The sequence below is a fragment of the Muntiacus reevesi genome, chromosome 2 (assembly GCF_963930625.1).
Source record: "Muntiacus reevesi chromosome 2, mMunRee1.1, whole genome shotgun sequence".
NCBI lineage: Eukaryota > Metazoa > Chordata > Mammalia > Artiodactyla > Cervidae > Muntiacus > Muntiacus reevesi.
This window is the reverse complement of record NC_089250.1, coordinates 238,031,404-238,046,618: the sequence shown is the minus strand read 5'-3', so window position 1 is coordinate 238,046,618 and position 15,215 is coordinate 238,031,404. Positions and strand designations below refer to the sequence as shown.

Below are 15,215 nucleotides of genomic sequence, written 5' to 3'. Positions count from 1 at the left end.
TGTTTCTTATGAGCAAGTATTTTAGTTAACACTCAAGAGCCAGGTAAGGAAGTATAAAGGGAGGGTGTTCAGCTCACCTGGGTCCATTGAGGACAGTGACAGTCATGTTCACAAGAGATACAACAGTTTTGAGGCATGCTCCCAACACCCCGCCCCTACCCCCATTAACCACCGCCACTTACTCAAGCCTCTTCAGCCTGCACTTGCCCTCAAGGGCCCCCAACAACATCTTGGTGTCCTCCTCACCAAGTTGATTGTTAGACAAGCTGGAGGGGACCAAGCATGAGATAAGGGTTAGAAAAGCCTGCCCAGCCCCTGGAGCTGAGCTGTCTCATCAGCGCCCCTCACCCTCTGAGTCACCCCTAGGAGACTAGCTCTGGGCCTGTAGGTCCCAGACCACGCCTCCTATCCAGGCTCCATGGGGGCATTCCTGGCCCCAAGGGTCAGGCTCATGGGTCCCCAAGGAGGGGGACATTGCAGTCATAGTTGACCCAGCTGAGAAAGGATGCCCTGGATGATGGCTGTACCAGAGGAAGCCAGGGACAAGGGACACGTACACACACATGCAATGACCCCTTCTGCCCCTTAGCTCTCTCTGTACCCAATACCACTCTAGACAGAGAAGGGTGATGAGCCCCAGTTTACAGATGAGGCTGTAGGTCTACTCTAGTCTAAGTCTGAGTGTTGTAAAGTTGCTCAGTCATGTCTGACTCTTTGCAATCCCATGAACTGTAGCCCCCTAGGCTCCTCTGTCCATGGAATTTTTCAGGCAAGAACATTGGAGTGGGTTGCCATTTCCTTCTCCAGGCTAAGTCTAGTCCAAGTCTAAAGAGGCACAGTTACTCGCTCAAGGTCACTCTGAGTGAGTGATAAAAGTCAGGACCAAGAACCCAGTGCTCAGCCTTCCCTAAACCACACTCAGAGCTGCTGGGCTTCATCAGGGAGAAAAGTAATAGTCTGAAGTCCCACCACCCACTTTAGCAAAGGTCCAACTGTCCTCTCCACCCTCAGCTGGGTTCCCAGACCCTTCCAATCCGTGACTCACTCCAGCTCCTCCAGAAGGTGACAATGGCTCAGACCAGATGTCAGGTGGGCTAGCCCCTTGGAGCTCACGTAGCTGGAGGTCAGCCTGGTGGAGGTCAAAAGGCAGCAGTTCAGCGAGGAGCTCTGAGTCTGGGAGCTCTGGATGGAAGCGGCAGGGGCAGGGAGGTGGGGGTGGGGAGTGGTTCTTGGGGCAGTGGGAGGGGACCCATCTTCCCTCCATGAACCTCTCCCATCAGGCAATTATTAAGTCAAGATACAGGTTGGAGGCAGCAACATAGATGAGTTGAATAGTTCCTTAAACCACAGTCATTCAGGTAGCAACTTCACAATGTCTGCCATAATCAGGCATTGCTTGTAAAATCTAGCTAGTTACTTACCCTCATTTCCCACGAGCCCTGCATCTTTATTTAAACAACAAAAAAGCATAGCAAATACTAGAGAGGGTGTTTAAAGGTATAGTGGCACCAAAAGAATTTCCCCTGATGCAGTTGGTTTAAAAGAGAACTGACAGAAAAGCTCCATTTTACAACCATCATACTGATATTTGATTCAGGCAGGAATGATCAATGGATGCCAAAATTTGTGAGTGAAAATTTGAGGGAGAACCGGATATTTACATTGTCTTCAAGTATCTTCCTACCAGATAATCGGTTAATTTCAAAGTGAAAAACAGGAGCTTTGCGAGTGAAGAAACCTGGCAGACACCCCGCCTGAACCAGGCGATCACAGTTAACATCACGGGTAAGGAGACAAGCAGACATCATGGCACACGTGATGTGTTCCTGAGAAGAACACAGCAGCCTCTCTGTGATATTCCTGCCCCGGATGCAGGAATCGAAGCAGGAGGAGACAGCAGAGAAACCCAGGCACAAGGGCATTCTGATACAACACATTAATAACTGGCCTGGGAATGTCATGACAGTATCGTGAAACACACACAAAAAGGACTGAGGAGACATTCCAAATTGAAGGAGACTAAAGAGAGATGACACCTAAACACACTCTGTGATCCTGGATGGAATCTGGGACTGGGAAAAAAAAATGCAATAAATATTACTGGGACAAATTGGCAAAATTGGAGTAAAAACTGTAGTTTAGGTAACAGTAGGGTATCAATGTTAAATTGCCTGAATTTCATACTTTTACTGGAGAGAATGTTCTTGTTCTTAGGAAATTCACTGAAATATTAGGGGTCAAGGGGCATGATTATGCAACTTACTTTCAAATGGTTCAGAAAAAGAAAGTGGGGGTGGGGAAGAGAGAGGGGAGGGGTGAGGAAGGAGGGAGGGAAGAAAAGAGCAAATGTGAGAAAAAAATGACAAAGGGCAAAGTTGGGAAAATGGCCTATGGAGCTTCTCAGTCTTGCAGATTTTCTATGAGTTTGCAATTATTTTGAAATAATAAAAGAAAAAGCAAGAGCAGTGACAAGGGACTCCTCCTCGCCACGTGGCCATGTTGATGACCATGCACCTGGGCATCATCTCCAGGGCTGTGTGGAGTCCCAGTCCACGGGAGGGGGACACAGAGCTCTTTGAGCCCAAGGTTGAAGGGAACAGGAAGTGTGGGGGGTGGGGGCCAAGCTTCATGGGGGATGAAAGAGGTGATCCTGAGTGAAAGTCTTGCTCACATACCGGAAGTTCTTCAGCTCAGACAGGGACAGCAGGAGGCTTTGCAGCAGCAGAGAGCTGGCATCGCAGAGGTTCACCTGGGACAAGCTGAGAAAGTCCAAGCATGTTCCAGAGGATTTCAGGCTGAATACACTCCAGGGATCAACATAGCGATGGGGAGGCCAAGAGAGGGGAAAGGCCCCACCAAGGAGCTCCCAATGGGGCAGGACTCCCCTCTGCCACCCTGGGGTTCTCCCCCACTGGCCCAATGAGAGAAACAAGAATGCCCGGGTTAGCACGGACCCAGCTCTGTTCATCCCCATCCTGCCCTGGCCAACCTCTCACCTCTGGCCTGAAGCAGGCACTGGAGTCAATCAGAGAACTCAGGGCCTCAGTGTTTCAGGGTACTGACCTGAGCTGCCGCAGCCGGGCACATGTCTCCATCAGCTGCCTGGCAACGAGGTTTTGGTGGGTTCCCAGGTCACAGTGAGCCAGCCTGGAGGTGGAGAGGGAAGCAGCAGTCTGCAAACACCTGGGTCAGTATTGAGGACTCAGTCCCTGCCTGCAAGGAGTGTGTCTGAAGGTGGTAAGTAAATGCTAATCAAATAAGGTCCCACAATTTACCAATCGATCATGGGAAGTACTATGAAGGAGAGGTCCATATGGGGGAACTGGTAGGGCTGTGCAGGTTGTTCACTGCACAAGGTGATCCAACCAAGGAAGTGAGTTGGGGCTGAGATCCAGGTATGGTCTATGCCTCACAGTGTACACATGCAGGGCTGCAAACACCCCAAAGAGGTGACATTTTAGTTTCCATAAACATGCTATATGGATCGGAGGAGCTGTGAGCCCCAGGGATCTATGAGAGTGGATAAAGGGAGGATCTGACTAAGTCTGGGTGGTTGGAGGGACCTCCCTGAGATGGTGGCATTCAAGCTGAGACCTGAAGGATGGGACTGAGTTAGCCAGGTGAAGAAGGATGAAGAAGGAAAGAGAGGAGAGAACATGCTGAGCGGGAGGAACAGCCTGTGCAAAGGCCCTGAGGTCAAAGGGAGAAAGGTGGTGTTGGAGGACTGAAAGCTAGCGGGGATGGCTGGAGCTAAGACTGGGGTTTGGGGTGGGGATGGACAGCATGGTGAGGCAGGTTAGGCCAGGTCTCATTGGCCACGGAAAGACTTTGGGCATCAAAGGATTCTGAGTAGGGGCATGAGAAATATTGGTCAGAAGCAGCATTACCCCTCCTCTCCCTCCCCATCACCATTCAACCTCTTTCTTGGGGTCCTAGGTACTGGGTCCCACCTGAGGGCCACGGCTTCTGGGTTCTCCTGATGGGGAAATTCCAGCTGGATACAGAGCTGTTTCTGGGTCTCGGAGATGCTGAGGAGGGAAGGGGTGGCCACAGTGAGGTCCACGGGAGCTTCCCCTGTAGGCTGTGCTGGGACTGGGCCACTCGGCCGACAGCTCCCAGACCCAGTGGGGATCCAGACATAGGTCATCAGGACACCAAAGCCTTTGCTCTTGGCTAATCCATCAGATTCTGGTACCTCTGGTCATAGAGCCATGGTGTGTGTTGCTGTCACCAGGGGCCGCCTCCAGACAACCAGCATGGACTCCCGGCAGTGTCCATCTGGGACCTAAAAGCCCATTGTCTTGGATCTGGGGTTGCCTTCCTCTCTCCAGCACTGCTGCCTAACTACCACACCAAGTCCCAACAAGTATGTGTAGCAGTGTTGTTTAGTTGCTAAGTTATGTCCGACTCTTCTGTGATCCCATGACTGTAGCCCATCATGCTCCTCTGTCTATGGGATTCCTCAGGCAAGAATACTCCAGTGGGTTGCCATTTCCTTCTCCAGGGGATCTTCTCAACCCAGGGATTGAAACCAAGTCTCCTGCACTGGCAGGCAGATCGTTTACCGCTGAGTCATCTGGGAAGCCCAACAAATATGTGTAGCCCCTCACAAGGTCCCAGGAGCTCCTGCCATCTTGGGGACCCAGAGAACCCACTAGGGACCCAGCTATGACACCACAGGACAAGAGACCATTGACTACATAAGGGGTGATCCCAGGGGTCATGAGAAGACGAAAGAATCTGAGGGGCCTCCTTCCTGGACTTACCTTATTTCAGTGATGTTGCCTGAGGCCTGGGCACAGACTTCCAGCAGCGTGAGCACCCCGGCTTTGCCCACCCAGGGCTCCTCCACCCTGTCAGAGAGGTGACAGTGACAGGTGCTCAGTCGTGTCTGACTCTGCGACCCCATGGACTGCAGCCCGCCAGGCTCCTCTGCCCATGGGATTCTCCAGGCAAGAGTACTGGAGTGGGCTGCCAGTCCCTTCTCCAGGGGATCTTCCCGACCCAGGGATCGAACCCAGATCTCCTGCACTGTAGGCAGATTCTTCACCATCTGAACTACCAGGGGAGTCAGAGAGGTGGACATAGACGAAGGTTCCCCCAAGGTTAGTGTGGGAGGGGAGGAGAGTACTAAGGGTTGGGGTGGGGGGCGGCTAGAGGCTTTTAGTGAATAAAAAAAACTAAATTAAAAATTAGGCATAAGCATAAAACAGAAAATTAACACCATCCTGTTCCAACCATTCAAAGAGAAATTTTTTTAAATAGTACTTTTAGATTTAAGAAAAAGTCTATATAACATTACATTGCAAAGATAAGGAAATTAGACTATATATAAGACAGGATCCCAATTTTGTATTTCAAAAAAGGAAAAATATATATAGAAACACATATGGTGAGGAAGAGGGAGATAGAGCTATGAGAAAAATATATTAAATGTTAATAGTGATGGTGCCAATTGCAGAATTCTCCTGGATAGTTTTCTTTTGTAGTTGTCAATATTTTCTGAACTTTCTACAATGTGCACAGATTAATTTAGAAGCAGGAAAAAAGAGTTGTTTAAAATATTGCTGCTTTTAAAGTTATGTTGAATTTTTTTTCAAAGTACTATTTTATTACGTTCTTCTGGGTTTTCCACAAATTTCTATGAGGAGTACATATTATTTTCAGAGTAAGGTAAGTTTTAAGTAAAAATATTATTTGGGGTGATCCAGTGCTTCTGGGTATATACCCCAAAGAACTGAAAACAGAGATACAAAGAGATATGTGTACACATACATCAGAGCAGCACATTCACAACAGCCAAAAGGTGGAAGCAACCCAAACGGCCACTGATGGATGAATGGTTAAAGAAAATGTGGCTTATCCGCATAGTAGAATATTATTCAGCCTTAAATAGGAAGGAGATTCTATGAGAAGGTACGATAAAGATGAACCCTGAGGATATTGTGCTAAGTGAAACAGACCCATCACAAAAAGACAAACACTGTATGATTCCACTTGGTTAAGGCACGGACAGGGGGCGGATCCATAGAGACAGAGAGTAGAAAGGTGGTTACTAGGGGCTGGGGGAGGAGGCACGGTGGGGGCCTTAATGGGCAGTGAGTTTCAGTTTTCACGAGGTGTTTCGGATACACAACGTGAATGTTACTTCACACTACTGAACTGTACACTTAAAGATGGTTAAGACGGTAAACTTTGTCATGTGTGTCCTACCAGGATGTTTTAAAATGTCATGCTGGGGAACAACCAGACTTCGTGTGCCTCATCACTGGCGGCGTTGGGAGGTGCACAGTCTCGGCCAGCAAGCAGGTATTTTTGGACACAAATATGTAACTGAATCTCATGGAGCCTTTCCAGTTCTAGGAAAGTCAGGGGTTAAGAGGAACAAACTCAATGACCTCACAAGGAAGCACCAGACAGAGCCAGAAATGGCCCAGGGGACTGGTTTTCTCAACAAAACTGGGTGACGCCTGGGCGTCGAAGTTTCCTTTTTTTCTGAAGTCCCCAAGTACAGGTCACCCAAAAAAGTCCAAAGAGCTGTCACCTTTTCATCACGAAAATGTGGACCTAGACGGGATCCTGGATCCAAAGAGCCAGCTGCCCCATATGGGGGCAGTGGGAAGTTTCAGACTGGCTTGATACCTGACACCAAGGACTTGCTACTCATTTTTGTAGGGGTGCTAATTCAACTGTGATTATGTAGAAAATGCCCTTTTTTTTTTTAAACACTTGTGGTGAACTCTTTTTGTGTGATAGTTTATGAGATCATTAACTTATCTTAGCTAAAAAATACAAAGCAAATATGGAAAAACATGAACTGTCAAACCTAGGTGATGAGGAGTTTTCAAAATTGCTTTTCTACTTTTTGGAATCCTCTCTGTTTTCCTGAAAGTTTTCGAAAGATCAGAGTGAACATATTTGTAACATGTTATTTCTGATCTCTGCTGGGTGTCTTTTATTTTTATGGCCATGTGGTGGGGCATGTGGGATCTCAGTACCCCAATCAGGGATCAAACCTATGCCCCTGCAGAGGAAATACAGGAAGTCCCCGGGGGGTCCTTTTAAGTTTCCTTTTTTTCTGAAGTCCTCAAGTACAGGTCCTACCTTGGACAGGGGGTGGGGAGCTTTTCTGCACCTGAGGGGGTTTCTGGGACTAATGGGTGGGGGGGGGCTCTGCATCCAGATGGCAGGATTCTGGATGCAGGAAATGGCCAAGACCATGACCTTGGGGGAACCCTTTCTTCAGAGCCCACTTCTGCCCTCCATTCCTACCACAGCCCCCTCCCAGGGTCAGGGCAGGCAGTACCTGAGGGTGAGCAGCCCCGTCGGCCACGTTAGCAGACCCAGGAGGACGGTCAGCTGCTCCAGGCCCAGGAAACAACAGGTCAGCCTGTGGACAGAGGTCATTCTGGCAGGGAGCCCCCATCCCTCGGTTGCCCCCATGGGCTGGGCCCAGTCACTCACGTGAGCTCCGTCAGCTGCAGGGCCTGGCTCAGGCTGGTGGCCAGTCTGGGCACGTGCTCTGGCATGAAGTGGCACTCGCTCAGCCTGAGGGCAGAGGGCAAAGGGCAGAGCTTGGGCAAAGCCTGTTGGGACTACAGTCCTGCTGTCCCCCAGTCTCCCCCAGGACCCAAGGGGGAGCCCCCACTGGGTGCAAAGGCCTGGACCAGGGCCTGAGATAAGGCCCAAGAGGCAACCTGTGTTCTGGGAGCTTCTCTTTGGAGAGACCACCTCCCAAGAAAGTGCTAGAGTCATCACTCACTGAGCCCTGACTCTAAGGCCGGCTCTGGGCCAGCCTCTGGGTACACCCCGTGAGCAGGCAGGCATGCCTGCCTTACGTGTGGCATCTCACTGAACCCCAACCGCATCACCTACAGGCAAAGAGACTCACCAACCCAAGGACACACAGTTGGAAAAAAGCAGCGACAGATTTCAGTTTTAATCCAAGTCAGCCTGACTCCAGACCCTAAACCTGTCACCACTTCCCTAGTCTCCAGGCTCCCTTGGGGGCGGGGGCGGGGGGTGCCGGGATTCCTGCTATGGCCCTGTCCTCCCAGGGCCTGGCCCATGTGGCCGGCAGACAGGCCCTGGAGCACTGTCTCACGGATGGGCTGAGAAGAGAATCCAGCACAGCGCAAGAGGGCCGCTCCCTCTCACAGGACAGGGGCCACCGGAGGCGTCCAGGAAGGGCGGACATGTGAGCTGGGTCATACTGCATTGGGAGAATTTGATCTCAGAAAAGGCAGGGAAGAGAACGCCAGGCTGAGTGCCCAGAAGCAGGGACGCTTCATCAGGCAGTGCGTGCTTGGTGAACAAAGATCCCTTGAGGCTCAATCTGTGCACACATGGGGTGTGTGAGTGGTGTGTGTGGTCTGTGTGTTATGTGTGGCGTGTACAGGGGTATGTCTGGTGTGTGTGCATGTGTGTGATGTATTATGCTGCATACGTGTGTGTGTGTGCTGTGTACATGCTTGGTGTGAAGGTGGTGTGTGTAGGCGGGTGGGAGAAGTGAGGAAGAACACGGCAGGAGGTGGCAACCAGATCAGACTCTGAGAAGACCAGGCTAAGGCATTCGAAGTTTATCCTCAGGGCACTTGGGAGCTACCGCAGGGCTCAGAGCAGCGGAGTGCCACAGTCGGACGTACCTGCTGGGAAAGTCCCCCTGGGTGCTGTGGGGGGATTGGAGGAGGCCTGGTCAGAGGCAGGGGACCAATTCAGAGGCCACGATCACAAGGGAAGTAAAACATGTAGAGAAACTCACCCAAGGCTGAGAAAGACAGAGCCTGAGGCTACCAGCGGGGAATTAAAGAAAAAATAACTGATACAGCACTCAAATGAGGCAGGTCTTTTCCAGGCACTTTAAACATATTTACTCATTTGATCCTCACAATAACCCTAAAAGGTAGGTCTCACTATTATTCTCATTTTACAGGTGAGGAGTTGAAACACAGAGCAGTCAAGTCACTGGTCCAAGGTCACACGGCTATTTCGTGGTAGAGCGGAAGAAGTGAAAGTGTTAGTCGCTAACTCATGTCCGACTCTTTGCAACACCATAGAATGTAGCCCGCCAGGCTCCTTGTCCACACGGATTCTCCAGCCAAGAACACTGGAGGAGGTTGCCACTCCCTTCTCCAGGGCATCTTCCTGACCCAGGGACCAAAGCTGCATCTCCTGCATTGGCAGGTGGATTCTTTGCTGATACCTACCCCAAGCGGCTCCAGAGTCTGACTATTTAACTAAGAAGCCTCCAGACTCAAAGTTAGGCCGTGGCTAAGGGGCACAAACACCACTTGAAGGCCTGGTCCAGGGGCTGAAGGTGTGGGGAGACTGGGGGCAGATGTGGGAGAGACAAACCCAGGCAGCAGCTCCAGGCAGGGTGTGTGAAGGAGGAGGGGACCCCGGGAGGAAGGAGGCACAGAGGCCACCACAGGGTCAGCCTCCTCTCCCCGGTTCCCCCACCTTTCCCGTCACCCCAGACCACGAATTACCTCAGTGTCTTCCCAGCCTCCTCCTGTCGGGAGAAGTGAATCCAGAAGCTCTGCTTGGAGCCCAGGCTGCAGAGAGAGGGGTGTATGGAAGCCCAAGGCCCAGCCTTGCCAGCATCCGTAGGACCCAGGTGCCAAGGGGTGCAGGGAAGGATGGGGGCTGGGTCCACAGGGGCACGGGAAGGTGGAAGCCACGGGGGAGACCCTTGCTGACCAGAGGAGACCCCTACCTCCTCCTTCAAGGATGCTAAACCTGGCGTTTCCCCACCCAGTGGCCTCCCTGGGCCCCATGCGGGCACACATGTGAACCTCAGAGGATGGAAACTGTGATCCCACAATCAGTGAGCTCTGAGACTCAGAGAGGCTCAGAGTTTGCCCCAAGTCACACAGACGGAGGGCCACTGAGCGTGCGAGTCTTGCTTCCCCACCATCAGCAAGTGGCACCGATGTTTCCTTACTTCACTGAGGCCTCCCGGACACGTGGGCAGGAGGGCAGAGCCTCCAGCAGGGACAAGACGCTTTCCTGAGACATACTGTTGTGGCTTAGACTAGAAGAGAAAAGAGGTCCAGGATGAGGGGTGAGGCAGCACCTCAGTGAAGCCCTGCCCAGCCCCCTCATCTCCTCCAATCCAGCTGTCATCTCCCAGAGGGGAGTCCTCAGTGTCCAAGTGTCCATCCTCCAGGTGGAGACACTGAGGTCCAGAGAGAAGCCAGGGGGGCGCTATCGCCACCCTGGCAGGCCAGGCAGCATACTCTGAAAACTTTGAGAGTCGCCCCCACTGTGCCTGCTGCCCCTGTGGTCTGAGACCGGGGGTGAGGGCAGTGATAAGGCCAGGCTGCCAGCTCCAGCTCCATGGGGGCCAGGGATGCCCGGAGTGCAAAACTCAGTTGCCTAGCAACGGGCTGTATCCTGGGTCTGGACGTCAGTCTCCCAGGTCACTGGGGAGACTGAGTGACTGAAGATGACTTCCCAGGGGCCCTCCCTGCCATGGCGACATCTCCAAATCTGTGTCCCATAAATTTGGTCAGAGGAGCTTCAGGGATAGGATGGATGGACCAAGAGCCAGGACAACTGAGATTTCTGCAGCTGATCAGGGCTGAATTGTTGCTCCCTGCCCGGGGTCATCTTGGGTCACCAAACTTTAGTCATAATCTCTCACGGGTGTTTGGTGAGAGCTCCACCAATAGTGGGCAATGAAGAAAGGAAGAAAGGACCCAAGGTGGGTGTAGGAGGGGAATCAAGGTAAAAATCAACCCCTCCCCAGCCCTTGCCCCTGGAGTTCTTCAGGGATGCCTGAAAAGAAGCCCACTAACATTTCAGGCCCTGGGGAGTCTTCCTCCTGTCCTCGGGGCTGCAAATCACTTACTCAAGTGAACCGGAGATGGGCACCTGGGGGAGACGTTGCAGGAGGCACCTGAGCCCATCATCACCCAGCAGGTTTGCTGAGAGGCTGCAAGAGGTACGAGGAGGAGGTGGTTGGTGCTCTGACGTGCCTGCTTTTCAGTGAGCATCACTGTTCCTCTACCCACCCCGCACCGTCATCATCACCTCCACCATCACCTCCACTACTATGCACAGCTTCTGTCCCAAAAGCACCGTCATCACCAACCAGCACCATCCCATCACTACTACTTAGCATCCCTCTCTGCATCCCTATCACCTCCATCAACGCTAGCGCAATCACCCCCATCCCCTCACCAGCACCACAGTTAACCCGTCCTCATCTTTCCCTTCAGTATCTGGTGACCACTCCCAGGACTCTAGCAGGCTTTCAGGAATTAGAGAAAAAGCAATTAGCTTTTTACTACGCACTTGGCGTCTACCTGTTGGGAGCCGTCATTTTTGAACAAGAGTAAATTCAAGAAAAAGACAGATGTTTGGAGGACAAATTTACCCAAAATATTTCTTTCAATTTGGGAATGCAATATCAGAAACTGCACTTGAAGTCTTTATTTCCCTCCATTTGTAGCATCCCATGGTTTTAGCTACAGTTTCAGGAACAAAATAATCAGTGTGCCTGGGAATATCTGATTTTTACACTGCAAATTTGAACTCATTTTGCCCCTGATGATGAGAATTTTGAGACCTATTTCCATCTTTTCCTGAGAAACTTTAAAAATGAAAAAGTCTGTCTCAGGAAGTCACTTAATGAAATAATTTTTAGAATATGAAAAACCTCCCTTGAGTGAAAAAATTGAAAAACTCAAAAGACATCTTTGCTTATTCATCTTTCTTTAAAATCCATGATTTTCATTAGCCACATTTCTCTCCTTGGCCACACCACAAGGAATTTAAATTGTGGGGATTTTTTTGGTGGACAGTGCTCTTTATGTTCTGCTTGTCCTAAGCTGGACTCCTAACAGTTCTGAGCAAAGGCTCTGCATTCTACTAGGTGTGTGACTTAAGGAAGATTTTTAAACTCTCTCAGTCCACTCATCTATACTCAGGGTTGTCAAGAGGGAGGATAAAAAGGATATGTAAAGCACTTAGAATAGTAGAAAACGTGCTTGAAGCTTTTTCCCCTACCCATGTAGGGCTGCACTATTCGGGCACCGAAGACAGGCCACAGAGATACCACCTCTCATCAATCTGAGAGCCCACACAACCCCACGCTGGCTGGCTCTGGGCCCTGCATTGGCTACTCTTAACCACCTGCCTAGCAAATCAACAGACCCTTCATTTCAGGCTCCGCTAGCCAGCAGAGCCCCAATGCCTTGATTAACAAGAGGCCAAGGGGCTCCTGTGGCCCTTTGCGAAGTGAAAGTAACTGAAAGTCTTAGTTGCTCAGTTGTGTCTCTTTGTGACCCCATGGACTGTAGCCCGCCTGGCTCCTCTGTCCGTGGGATTCTCCAGGCAAGAATACTGGAGCGGGTGGCCACTCCCTTCTCGAGGGGATCTTCTGGACCCAGGGATTGAACCAAAGTCTCCTGCATTGCAGGTGGATTCTTTACCATCTGAGCCGCCAGGGAGGCCCAGTCCTTTGCCAAAGGCTCCCCTAAATTGATCAGGGGTATACCCTAAACTAGCTCTATGTGGGGAAGTGGGGGATGGGAGGGATAAGATGGGGACAGAGAAACCTTACAGATGTGACTGAGCCCCAGGCATCCTCTCCTCTGTTAGGTGGTCCAGAGAGCTGCTGAGTGCATGCATGGGTGTGCACACACACACACACACACACACACACACACACACACACACACCCTTCAGCTGCCACGCAGGGCATGCTCCAACTTACTCCAGCTGGTTGAGGTCGTCACACTTGCTCAGCAACCAGCACAGTGGCTCCACGTGCTCCTGGCGGAGGCCGCAGTCAGTGAACCTGCTGCAGGAAGGGAGATGGGGCCCCTAAGCTGGGTATGGCCTCGAAGCTCCAGCAGGGCTTCACTCAAGCTTGGATTCTCTAGAAACATCCAGCACCCACCCGTACCACCTCCCCTGCCCAGCAGATCCCACATAGGTTCCCTCTCTGAGGGGGTGGTTCTCAAAGTGGGGTCCCCGACAAGCCCCACCAGCACCCCTCTGGGAGCGTGGTGAGAGGCGCATGCTGGGAACACAACCCAGACCCACTGAACAAACAGCTCTAGGAACAAGGCTCTCCAGGGTGATTCTGATTCAGTCAAGGTGAACTACAGCTCTTGGAATCACTTTAATGAGCAGACATGGGGGTGGAGTGGAGGAGACCCAGGGTGAAGTCTCCTTCTGCAGGGGGTTATTCATACTGGAATCCAAGTAATAGTAAAGTTTGTCTTTGAGAGGCCTATACTGAGACAACAAGGTAAATGAATAGCTTATGGCCTGCCAGCAACTTAAAAAAAATCTTAGAATGATAAAGTACCTAAAACCAATAACTCAAATTTTTATCATTGTTACTCTCCATTTTTTTCAGTCCCAAATTCCTTATTATCCTATTATTTATTTCTTATTTTTAAATCAGCTCATTCTTTTTATTTACTGCACTTATCAGAAAAGAAAACCCTGTATCACTTACTCCAGTGGAAAACTGGCATTTCCTGCCCCGAACAGACCATAAGGATAAGGATGCAGGAAATGACGACAAAATATCATCATTAAATTCAAGCCAGATATTGGCACCTGCTGAGGGCTCTCCTTCTACTTAAAAGGGAGCTTAGAAGATGTGAAGAGGTGTCACAGACATGCTCAGAGGCAACTGAGACTTCCTCTTGGCCTTGTGTGAGCTTGCTGCTTCAGTTGTGTCTGATTCTTTGTGACCCCATGGGCTGTAGCCCGCCAGGCTCCTCTGTCCATGGAATTCTCCAGGCAAGAATACTGGAGTAGGTAGCCATTCTCTTCTCCAAGGGATCTTCCCAACCCAGGGATCTAACCCAGGAATCTCCTGCATTGCAGGCAGATTCTTTATTGTCTGAGCCACCAGGCCCTTAATCAGACACTGAATTGAAAAAGGAAGAATTTGATGAAAGTGAACCAGTAGTCAGGTATGGATGTGGGAGTGGGACTATAAAGAAAGCTGAGCGTGGAAGAATTGATGCTTTTGAACTGTGGTGTTGCAGAAGACTCTTAAGAGTCCCTTGGACTGCAAGGAGATCCAACCAGTCCATCCTAAAGGAAATCAGTCCTGCATATTCATTGGAAGGACTAATGCTAAAGCTGAAGTTCCAAAACTTTGGCCACCTGATGTGAAAAACTGACTCATTGGAAAAGACCCCGAAGCTGTGAACAAATGAAGGCAGGAGAAGGGACAACAGAGAATGAGATGGTTGGATGGCATCACCAACTCGATGCACTTGAGTTTGAGCAAGCTCTGGGAGTTGGTGATGGACAGGGAGGCCTGGCGTGCTGCAGTCTATGGGGTTGCAAAGAGTCAGCCATAACTGAGTGACTGAACTGAAGTGCTCTACTATCAGTCCAACCTCCTAAATATCATCCCATCCTAGTCTATGTCCTACATTTTGGAAATCAGACTTATTGAAGGTATTCTAGAAGTCACTATAGTGTTCGGTTAGGATATGAACTGGAAAAACTACCACCCAAGGCAGCCTATTTTATATGACCAGCATGCTAAGAATGGTCTATCCATTTTCAAATAGTTGAGGAAAAGAAAAGTCAAAAGAAGAGTAACATTTCATGACATGTAAACATTACATGAATTAAAGTCTCAGTGTTCACAACTCCAATTTTCCTGGCACACAGACACACCATTGTTTATATATAGTCTGTGCTGCTTTCAGACTTATGATCTAACCCTTTACAGAACACGTTTGCTCGCCCCCGGGCTAGGAGCGCTGTAGTACTGCCTGGATTCAAGTCCTAGCTGCACCCCAACCTGTGGCGTGACCACAGCTATGAGGCTTCTAGGATGTAATGTGCACGAGGCTCTCAGAATGGTGTCCTGCAGATGCTCAACAAATATCAGCTCTTTATTCGTTGTTATTTCACAGCTGAGAAGGCCGAGACACAGAGAGGACAAAGGTCTGGTCCACGGTCACTTGGTGAGCTAGTGGCATCGGATAACTATCAGAAATGTCATCTGGTGCATTTAAAGGTTGCCCCCTCAGCCCATTATCCTGTCTCCTGTGCAATGTCTGCCCTCTGTCACCGAGACAACCACACAGCACTGGTCCAGGAGTCAGGGGGAGGGGGGCTTTCATATCTGTGACTGCTTCTTGTGTTTTCTATGTTGCCAACAGCCTGAAATCTACCATCTGCTATCATCAGCTCCCTTTTCTCAGAGAAAGCTGAGGATCCGAGAG

At 50.4% G+C, this 15,215-nt stretch overlaps 1 protein-coding gene across 7 annotated transcripts in view; it reads right to left on the bottom strand.

The window, feature by feature from the left end:
• The window catches only part of NLRC5 (NLR family CARD domain containing 5), an 86,736-nt gene that overhangs the window by 8,840 nt on the left and 62,681 nt on the right, over window positions 1-15,215 (bottom strand). For all 7 annotated transcript variants that reach the window (XR_010661677.1, XM_065925379.1, XM_065925373.1 and 4 more), the window contains 12 exons: window positions 12,722-12,808; window positions 10,853-10,936; window positions 9,944-10,033; window positions 9,489-9,554; window positions 7,465-7,548; window positions 7,307-7,390; window positions 4,767-4,853; window positions 3,951-4,028; window positions 3,064-3,147; window positions 2,676-2,759; window positions 1,046-1,129; window positions 183-266 (listed from right to left, as the gene is read on the bottom strand). Coding sequence is in view for 6 of the 7 variants with exons in the window: in XM_065925379.1 (XP_065781451.1) it covers window positions 183-266; window positions 1,046-1,129; window positions 2,676-2,759; window positions 3,064-3,147; window positions 3,951-4,028; window positions 4,767-4,853; window positions 7,307-7,390; window positions 7,465-7,548; window positions 9,489-9,554; window positions 9,944-10,033; window positions 10,853-10,936; window positions 12,722-12,808 (996 nt within the window). In the remaining variant the exon portion in view is untranslated. The remainder of the gene's footprint in view (window positions 1-182; window positions 267-1,045; window positions 1,130-2,675; window positions 2,760-3,063; window positions 3,148-3,950; window positions 4,029-4,766; window positions 4,854-7,306; window positions 7,391-7,464; window positions 7,549-9,488; window positions 9,555-9,943; window positions 10,034-10,852; window positions 10,937-12,721; window positions 12,809-15,215) is intronic.